General features: G+C 54.9%; 1 protein-coding gene across 2 annotated transcripts in view; it reads right to left on the bottom strand.

Moving 5' to 3' along the window:
- The window catches only part of LOC144601263 (glutathione S-transferase omega-1-like), a 131,536-nt gene that overhangs the window by 116,308 nt on the left and 4,917 nt on the right, over positions 1-10,311 (bottom strand). Inside the window, exons 3-6 of one of the 2 annotated variants that reach the window (XM_078413282.1) lie at positions 4,596-4,818; positions 3,410-3,511; positions 2,216-2,316; positions 377-716 (exon numbers count right to left, since the gene is read on the bottom strand). In XM_078413282.1, the coding sequence (XP_078269408.1) occupies positions 572-716; positions 2,216-2,316; positions 3,410-3,511; positions 4,596-4,818 (571 nt within the window). In that variant the 3' untranslated portion in view covers positions 377-571. Of the gene's footprint in view, positions 1-376; positions 717-2,215; positions 2,317-3,409; positions 3,512-4,595; positions 4,819-10,311 lie in introns of those variants that run through there. The other variant, XM_078413283.1, reaches the window with a different exon arrangement.

The raw sequence follows: 10,311 nt of genomic DNA, 5'->3' as shown, positions 1-10,311 counted from the left end.
TATTACAGGGAGATGGGAGAGAGCATAGAGGAGTACCAGGGACACCATTGACCAAAGGCTAGTTCCTGGCTAGTAATCCTCTATGTAATGAATTGAAATTTAACTGGCCCTTTCCTCAACTTTGTGGAACTATTATGTTTTAACACACATAACAATGGGTGGCATGGTGGTGCAGCACGTACAGTACCAGAGACTCTGGTTCAATCCTGACCTCAGGTGCTACCTGTGTGGAGGTTGCATGTTCTCTCTGTGACACGGGTCTCCTCTGGGCACTCTGGTTTCCTCCCACATCACAAAGACGTGTGGGTTTGTAGATTAATTGGCCCTCTGTAAATTGCCCCATGTGTGTTGGGAGTGGATGAGAAAGTGGGATAACATAGAACTTGTGTGAATGGGGCGATCGATGGTTGGCTTGGACTCGGCAGGCCAAAGGGTCTGTTTCTCTAAAACTAAAACCTTGTGACAATAATAAACCTAAACCTACACCTGAACTGTCCCATCAATATACCCCAGAAAGAATGGACCTAGCCAGCCAGCCTGACCGGCAGTCCGAATGGTCCCACAGCCGCAGTCAGTCACAGGCCTCAGCCTTACGCTGGATGTACAGGTCAAAGAAGCGTTTGTGGGCTTGGATGTCAGTGATCGTGGCCTGGACAGCAGCATCTTGCAGCATAGCTTGGGTCCAGGTACTGAGGGCAGGGCTGAGATCCAGGAACCTGGCCGACATGAGGAGAGAATTTTGTTTAGTTTATTATTTTAGTTCTTTATTGTCACGTGTACAGAGGTACAGTGAAAAGCTTCTTTTTTTTTTTCAATCAGCAAAAATACTATACATGATTGCAATCAAGCCGTCTACAGTATACAGATACAGGATACACTGTGGCAGAGTGGTAGGTCACAGCACCAGAGACCCAGGTTCAATCCTGTCTACGGATGCTGTTTGTATGTTCTCCCTGTGACCCTGTGAGTTTTCCCCAAGTCCTCTTTTCCTCCCCTCATTCAAGATATACAAGATTGTTGGTTAATTGGCTGCTGGAAATTATAAATTGTCCCTAGTGTGTGGGATAGTGCTAGTGTACGGGGTGGTTGGCAAGGACTCATTGGACCAGAGAGCCTGTTTCTGCACTGTATCTCTAAAGTCTAGAGTAAAGTCTGAAGTCAAACGGGTAAAGGGTATAATATTTAGTGCAAGGTAAAGTCCAATTAAAGATAGTCTGTCTCCAATGAGGTAGGAGTACTCTCTAGCTGGTGAGATAACTGTTTAGCAGCCAGGATAAAACAGTCAGTGAGAGATGGTGACCACATGCAAACTCCACCCGATGGGCCACCCATTACTAGTTACTGACGTAGGAGCCATAGACAACTTGCTGGTGGAACGCAGGGGGTCGAGCGGCATCTATGGGGGTGGGGATGGTTTAAGCAACATTTGGGGCGAGACCCTGAGCTAGGATTTCTTGTGAACATTCCTAGGGAGTGACAGACTGGCCTGGTTTATTCCCTGGCCCTTGCTGACCTGCAGGGAGCCACTTGTTCCTCCATTTCAGAGGGCAAGTGAGTCGACCAAACCTAAACCTAAAGCTTCCATGTCAGTGGGTCTGGGCCACGTACAGGGCTGGTAGGCCAGATACAGAACAGGATGGCAGACGCAGGACAGGCAGAGCAGATAGGCAGATACAGGCCAGACTGACAGATACAAGACAGGCAGATACAGACCAGACAGATTGCCAGACCAGGTAGATACAAGACAGGCAGGACTGGTAAAGGGTAGACCAGTCAGTTCTCCTGAAACGCATTGATGAAGCAGATGGGATTTTGCAGTAAAAGAATACAGTGTTGGGAGTAACTGAGTGGGTCAGGTAGCATCTCTGCAGAACATAGATCAGTGATGTTTCTGGTCCGGAGACTTCTTTAGACTGAGTTTTTACATAACTTTTTTTTATTCCAGAGGGGAGGATGAGATTGGGACATCTTTCCTAATCAGTTCAGACACAATGGGTCAAATCACAAAATGCTGGAGTAACATCTGTGTAGGGAAATGGACAGACAACGAGGTTTGAAGAAAGGTTTCGACTCGAAGAATCGTCTGCCCATTCCTTCCACAGATGCTGCTTGACCCGCAGAGTTCCTCCAGCACTGTGTTTTTCTCAGGGTTGCAGCACCTGCAGTTCCTGGGCTGTGTGCGCGTTTACATTGTCCATGACCTGGGGATACTCACTTGGTCAAGGCGCCCAGCCGTTCGAACCAGGGCCACAGCATGTAGTCGGTCATGGTCACCGAGTCACCGCCAAAGAACCGAGTCTTCGCCCCGGCCAGATACTGCAACCAGATAGAGATCAGCGGAATTACGCGTGCACGACTGCACGTGCACGGAGGGGCGCGTCCTCGCCGGAAAGCACGTGCACGAAGAGGCGCGCCCCCCGGGACATGCGCTGCACAACGATCATCTGCGTACACTGGCTGTCGGTCACGGGCAGGCGCGCACCCGAGACCGCGCGTGCACGGGTTGCCGGTCACGGAGAGGCGCGCCCCCCGGATTGCGCGTTCACGGGAAGTACAGCCTCTAACGCGGCGGGGAGGGCGCGTGCACGGGCTTTGGACACTTCAGGACGCGCGCGCGCCGGGGCACAGCGACTGTAGGCGCAGCGCCGCGCGGACAGGCGCGCTCCCTGGGACTGCGTGCACGAGCAGCAGGCGCGCTCCCTGGGACTGTGCGTGCACGAGCAGCAGGCGCGGTACCGGGGGAGCGCCGCGCAGTGGGAGGGGGGATACTGAGGGAGCGCCGTACTGTGAAGAGGCAGTAGTGAGGGAGCGCCGCAATGTGGGCGGGGGGTACTGAGGGAGCGCGGCACTGTGGGAGGGGCGGTAGTGAGGGAGCGCCACACTATGGGAGGGGCAGTACTGAGGGAGTGCCGCACTGTGGGAGGGGCGGTACTGAGGGAGCGCCGCACTGTCGGAGGGGCGGTATTGAGGGAGCGCCGCACTGTGGGAGGGGCGGTACTGAGGGAGCGCCGCACTGTGGGAGGGGCAGTACTGAGGGAGTGCCGCACTGTGGGAGGGGTAGTAGTGAGGGAGCGCAGCACTGTGGGAGGGGCGGTAGTGAGGGAGCGCCGCACTGTGGGCGGGGGGTACTGAGGGAGCGCGGCACCGTGGGAGGGGCGGTAGTGAGGGAGCGCCGCACTGTGGGCGGGGGGTGGTGAGGGAGCGCCGCACTGTGGGAGGGGCAGTAATGAGGGAGTGCTGTACTGTGGGAGGGGCGGTACTGAGGGACTGCTGTAGTGTGAGGGAATACAGACTGTAGTGGCGTTGTCCTGGGGCGGGGACATCCCATTAGAATTTCGCAGCCCTTCATCTCCTCCCAACACATTTTACCCCAGATCCTGGTCGCAGAGTACACTGACTCTCCCTTTACCTGTTCAAAGTACCCGAACTGTGACTGGAACTCCTCTTCCAGTTTGGACGTGTCTTCTGATGATTTCTTGGCCATGTTAATCTTATAAATGTGACCTATCGCCTGATGACAGAGGTGGAGAGCGGCGTTTATGATAAAATAAACTATATTGAACCTCTACAGATGTGCGGTATAGAGCGTATTGACTAGTTGCATTATGGCCTAGTTCGGTAACTCGATCACCCAGGAACGAAGGAGACTACAGAGAGTGGTGGACACTGCCCGGTCCATCACAGGTACTGCTGATCTCATCGAAGGGATCTACTGGAGACACTGCCTCAAAAAGGCAGCCAGCATCATCGGTGACCCACATCGCCCTGGCCACGCTCTCATCTCGCTGCTACCAACCGGAAGAATGGGGCCTGAAAACCGTGACCTCCAGGTTCAAGAACGGCTTCTCCCCAGCAACCATCAGGCTCTTGAACACAGACAACACTGACCACAGCAACTGTGCCTTTGGCGGCACTATGACTTCAGTTTTGCAATACTGTAATATAGTTACTAAGTATTTCAGTTAATAATTATTTTGTTTTATTGTCACAGCTTTAAAGTTTAAAGGAGTGGTGCAGGCAACAGTTTTTTTAACACAGAGGCAATGGGTGCCTGGAACGCCCTGCCAGGCACCCATCTGATAGGCTGTTGAATAGGCAGATGGATTTGCAGGGAATGGAGGGATATGGGTTAGGTGCTGGTAGGTAAGAGATGGCCATGGCATTATGTTTGGCATGAACATTGTGGGCCGAAGGGCCTGTTCTTGTGCAGTACTGTTTGTTCTATGTCTATGACAAAGTAAACATGGGTGACACAGTGACGCAGCGATAGAGTTGCTGCCGCACAGCACCAGAGACAGCATAGTTCGATCCTGACTATGGGTGCTGTCTGTGTGGAGTTTGTACTTTCTCCCCATAACGAGTGGGTTCACTTCAGGAAGTGTGTGAGAAAGTGGGATAACATAGAACTGGTGATCGCTGGTCGGCCTGGACTTGGTGGGCTGAAGGGCCTGTTTCCATGCAGTTTCTTTCAATTCTTGACTGTTGCAACATTGTATTCAGCGTCAGATGCCCATGACCCCCCCCCCCCCCCCCCCCCACCACCTCTGATTCCATCCTCCACCGGCCACCCATAAATATGTCTCCGGGTGCAGTACCTTGCTGAAATGCTCCCATAGCATCTTCTGCCTGGCCTTCTCATAAGGGTCGGCGAGGAGCAGTCGTCTCTCGGGATAACTCTCATCCAGAAACTCGCAGGTGATGAGAGACTCGTAGATGAGCTGGTTGCTGGTGGTCTCCAACACTGGCACCAGGCCCAGGGGGTTCTTTTTAAAGAACCAGTCGGGCTTGTCCAGCAGATTGATGTTGATGATTTCATGCCTGGAAGACAATGGAACTGAGAACCAAATGATGCACAAAGTATCTACACCAGGTGTTGCCTCAAGAAGACGGCATCTATCATCATGGATCCCTCCATCCGGGCCGTGCCCTCTTCTTACTGTCAGGCAGGGGGTACATAGAAACATAGAAAATAGGTGCAGGAGTAGGCCATTCGGCCCTTCGAGCCTGCACCGCAATTCAATATGATCATGGCTGATCATCCAGCTCAGTAGCCTGTACCTGCCTTCTCTCCATACCCCCTGATCCCTTTAGCAAAAAGGGCCACATCTAACACCCTCTTAAATATAGCCAATGAACTGGCCTCAACTACCTTCCGTGGCAGAGAATTCCACAGACTCACCACTCTCTGTGTGAAGAAATGTTTTCTCATCTCGGTCCTAAAAGACTTCCCCCTTATCCTTAAGCTGTGACCCCTGGTTCTGGACTCCCCCAACATCGGGAACAATCTTCCCGCATCTAGCCTCTCCAACCCCTTAAGAATTTTATATGTTTCTATAAGATCCCCCCTCAGTCTTCTAAATTCCAGCGAGTACAAGCCCAGTCTATCCAGTCTTTCCTCATATGTGTAAAAGGATGTCCCTCGTACGCAGAGTCTTTTACTGAATAGGTTTATTAATTGCACTACACACATTATGCCCTAGCTGTCCGTGGTCATCACTGGAACTAGAGAGCGAGCTGGAGGTGGGGAAGCTACAATTATACAAGAGACCATGGGGAGTGGTTAGTAGTGGTGAGGTCACTATGTTAAAGGAACATGCACTGATCTACATCCTTCCTCTTGGAAACAAGAGCGACCACGGCTCATACGCTAGACTTAAACTATAAGCAGGGAGCAGATAGAATGCAGCACAACACAGACTACTCGTACCCACCGTACCGGACAGGCGGCTTGACCAGTCGCCCAGAGCGGGTGCGCAACCCCCCATCCCCTTCGGTCGAAGGAAGAGCAGGGACGGGTGCGGGTACCGAGGCAGGGGAACCAGGGGAAGGAGGAGAACGGGGCGGCGATACCCGCAAACGCGCAGGCGAAGGAGGGGAAGTGGGCTGGGGCGAGCCGGGCACAGACAGCCGAGACGGCGAAGGTTGGGGCATGCGAGGATGGACGGGAGCAGGAGGCACATCAGGCACCGGGGACTGGACGGGAGGTGAATACGGGACCGCGGGAGGCGGTGCAGGCTCGTTGACCAGCATCAGGTGCTGGCGGGTACGACGGTACACGGTGCCCTCGTAATTAACCAGGTACGACCGTGGAGAGTCAGCATTGCCGACGACCACGGCCAGCCGGTGGTGACCCGAGGCGGACTCCATCCGGACAACCTGGCCAGCGAACAGAGGGGGAAGGGGACGGGATGATTTGTCAAAGGAGCGCTTCTGAATGACTTGCTTTTCGATGATGCGCTCCTTGACAGCGGCAGGGCTGCGAGCCGTTAGTTTCAGGGATTGCTGGGAGACGGGGATGGGGGGTCTAGTGGTGTGGGACATGAGGCGCTGGGCAGGGGAACCGAGCGCGGGGTCCCGGGAGATGTTGCGGAGGTTGAGGAGGGCAAGGTACAAGTCAGAACTGGCAAGCCGACAACGTTCCATCAGTTCCTTCGCGCTGCGGACAGCGCGCTCTGCAAGTCCATTGCTTTGCGGGTACTCGGGGCTGCTGGTGATGTGGCGAAAGTTCCACAGGGTGGCGAAAGCGGCAAACTCCGCGCTGGTAAACTGGCTGCCGTTGTCGGACTGGAGAGATACCGGGGAACCAAAGGTAGAGAAGTGGCGGCGAAGCTTCCCGATGACGGCAGCAGACGTGAGGGACGGCAGCAGGTCCACCTCGAACCAGCTGGAGTAGGAGTCCACCAGGACCAGGTAGTGTTTGCCACGCCACTCGAAAATGTCGGCGGCAACAGCCATCCACGGCAACTCGGGAGCCGGCTGCTGCAGGAGAGGCTGGCGCTGCTGATGAGGTAGTAGGCGGTTGCAGGCAGCGCAGGCGGAGACCCTGTCCCGGATGTCCTGAACCATGCCAGGCCAGTAAAATTGTGCTTGGGCCTGGGATAAAGTGGCCTCCACCCCGGGGTGTCCGTTGTGGGCAGTCTGAAAGTAGTGATCTCGCAGCGCGGCCGGCACCACGACCTTGTGACCCTTCACCACCACGCCCTCGTGCAGCACCAGTTCATCCCGAACCAGGAAGTAGGGCACGGCACCAGCCGGCAGGGAAGACCGTCGGTCAGGCCAGCCACGGCGGATGACGCTCTCAAGCTGTTGCAGGGCAGGATCAGCGGCAGTGTGTGTGACCAGGGACTGCATCTGCCAAGATGGAACGATGTTGACGTTCAACACCATCAGGTCAGCCGATTCGTACGGATGGCGGGAAATGGAAGGTAGTGGGGCACGGGACAAAGTGTCTGCCACGAACATCTCCTTGCCCTTGCGGTACACGATATCGAAGGTAAAGCGCTGAAGCTGCAGCATCATTCGCTGCAAACAGGACGAGGCTGCGTGGATGGGCTTGTTCAAAATAGAGACCAGCGGTTGGTGGTCAGTTTCGATGGTGAAGGTGTTGCCCAGAACGTAGTCTTTGAATTTGGAGCACGCGAATACCACGGCAAGGAGCTCCTTTTCAATCTGGGCGTAGCGCTGTTCAGCAGGGGTCATTGTGCGAGAGGCATAGGAGACGGGCAGCTGCCGGTCGTCATAGAGCTGCAGGCAGGCAGCACCAAGGCCGAACCGAGATGCATCGCAGGTGAGGACGATTGGCCTGTTCAGGTCGAAAAACTGCAAAGTGGGGGTCCGTGCGAGTCTGGACTTCAGGGCCACGAAGGTCGACTGGTGGTGCGGGAGCCAGACCCAGGCATAGTCCTTCTTGGCCAGCTCCCTCAGGGGGGCACTCAGTTCGCTGAGGTCGGGTATGAACTTGCCCAAGTAGTTGACCATGCCCAGAAAGCGCTGCAGGCCGGGCACGTCAGTGGGAGCGGGCATTTCGGTGATCGCCGCCGTCTTCTCGGGGTCTGGCTTCAGGCCCCCCGCCGTGAAAACATGGCCAACGTAGGTGACTTCCTCAACGCGGAATCGACACTTCCGTTGATTAAGTTTGAGATTGATCTCACGAGCCCTGTCCAGGACTTGGCGGAGGTGTCGGTCGTGCTCAGCGACGTCCCTCCCGTACACCAGGATGTCATCCACAATGATGGCGCACGGCAACCCGGCAAACAGCTGCTCCATTGTACGCTGGAAAACCTCGCTTGCTGAGTTGATCCCAAAAGGCATGCGGAGGAAACGGAACCTGCCAAAAGGTGTGCTGAAGGTGGTCAGGAAGGAGGAACGTGCATCCAAAGGGATCTGCCAAAAGGAGCTCTTGGCATCTAGGACCGAGAAAACTGTGGCTGGACCGACCTGTGCCGCGACGTCCTCCACCGTCCGCATGGGGTAGTGCGGGCGTTTGATAGCCAGGTTCAGGTCTTTTGGGTTGATGCAGATCCTGATCTCGCTCGCATCTTTCTTGGCAGCGACCACCATGGTGGAGACCCACTGGGTGGGGGCACTCACCTCCTTGAGGATGCCCATGTCCACCATGCCACGTAGTGTGGACTCCACGCGGCCCTTCATGGCAAAAGACACACGGTGGGCCGGTCTAACCACCGGGTTGACCCCCGGGTCAACAACGATCTTGTAGGCACAGGGCAGCTTCCCCAGGACGTCATCAAATCGGTCGGGATACTCGATCAGGGGGTCCATGGGGGCCTGCACCAGGTGGATGTCGCGGTGGAATGAAACCAAGCCAAAGTCCTGGCATGCACGGGCGCCCAGCAGGGTGACGTTGTCAGATGCTAGCAGGAGGAACGTGAGGGGCCGAGAAGTCTCCAGAACAGTACAGATAACCGTTGCCTTCCCCACGGCAACCAGAACACCTCCCCCATAGGCATGAAGGCGGGAGTCGTCAGGAGTAACCCTCTCCCCCGAGCTTATCTGCTCGAAGAGGCCAACAGACATAACATTTGCAAAAGCACCAGTATCGACCTTCGCAGGGAAGGAGTGTCCATTGACAGTAACATGCACGGAAGGATCCGTTATCAACGCAGGTGCACCCAAAAGCGAAAACACTGTATCTGGATCGGGGAGTTCCTCGTGTTGGTACTGGGAACCGGTTGCGCTATCACTGTTCGCAAGGTTGTTTAGACTCCTTCTAGGAGCAGGGACAGGTCTCCCACGAGAACGACAAGCTGCAGAAAAGTGGTTCAGTTTCCCGCAGGAATTACAAGTTTTGCCCTGCGCTGGGCAAACGTTAAACTGGTGTGACGAGAAGTTGCAGTTTGGGCATCGGCGAGGGGTGACCGTAGTGGGCGCGGAGGGGGCGACCCTGGCCGGCGGGGCATTTAGCCGCCGGCGGCCGGTGAAATTTATGTCATGGGACGCCGGCCGAGATACTGAGGCAACAGCAGAGGCCATGCGTGCGGCATGTACGGCGTCCTTTAGCGACAGGTCAGGCTTCATCAGGAGCTCGTCACGCAGCTTGGAGTTTAGGAGACCGTTGACCAGGACGTCCCTGATCATCTCGTCGGGTGTGATCGTTTCAAGGCGGCACCGCCGAGCCATATGCCTCAAAGAAGCAATGAAGGCGTCAACGTGCTCCCCTGGAGTCTGACGACGCGTGAAAAAGTTAAAACGCTCAATAATGTTATTGGTGGGTATATCACACAGGGCAGTGAACTTGGCCATGAGACATGCCGGGTCGTTGCGGTCCTCCGGAGGGACGAAATCGAACGAAGCATAGCGTTCCATTGCCTCCGGACCAGCCAGGTTGAGGAGCAGGTGAGCCTGTACCGCAGGATTTGCATCAGGATGGGCAATCGCGATATAGTGTTCGTAGTCCCGCTGGAAGACAGTCCAGCGGTGCACTATGTCCCCATCAAAAACGAGCGTGTCCGGACGACGACACGAGGGAGCCATGGCAAAGTGGAAGGAGGGGACACAACTGGGAGGAACAAATAATAAAATAAAACCGATCAACAGGAGACGCAAGTCTACCGCTCTGACACCATGTAAAAGGATGTCCCTCGTACGCAGAGTCTTTTACTGAATAGGTTTATTAATTGCACTACACACATTATGCCCTAGCTGTCCGTGGTCATCACTGGAACTAGAGAGCGAGCTGGAGGTGGGGAAGCTACAATTATACAAGAGACCATGGGGTGTGGTTAGTAGTGGTGAGGTCACTATGTTAAAGGAACATGCACTGATCTACAATATGCAAGTCCCGCCATCCCAGGGATTAATCTGGTGAACCTTCTCTGTACTCCCTCTAAGGCAAGAACGTCTTTCCTCAGGTTAGGAGACCAAAACTGCACACAATACTCCAGGTGCGGTCTCACCAAGGCCCTGTACAACTGCAGCAGAACCTCCCTGCTCCTAAACTCAAATCCTCTTGCTATGAATGCCAACATACCATTCGCTTTCTTCACTGCCTGCTGCACCTGCATGCTTGCTTTC

The sequence above is a fragment of the Rhinoraja longicauda genome, chromosome 16 (assembly GCF_053455715.1).
Source record: "Rhinoraja longicauda isolate Sanriku21f chromosome 16, sRhiLon1.1, whole genome shotgun sequence".
Classification (NCBI taxonomy): domain Eukaryota; kingdom Metazoa; phylum Chordata; class Chondrichthyes; order Rajiformes; family Arhynchobatidae; genus Rhinoraja; species Rhinoraja longicauda.
This window is presented reverse-complemented; position numbering and strand designations above follow the sequence as displayed.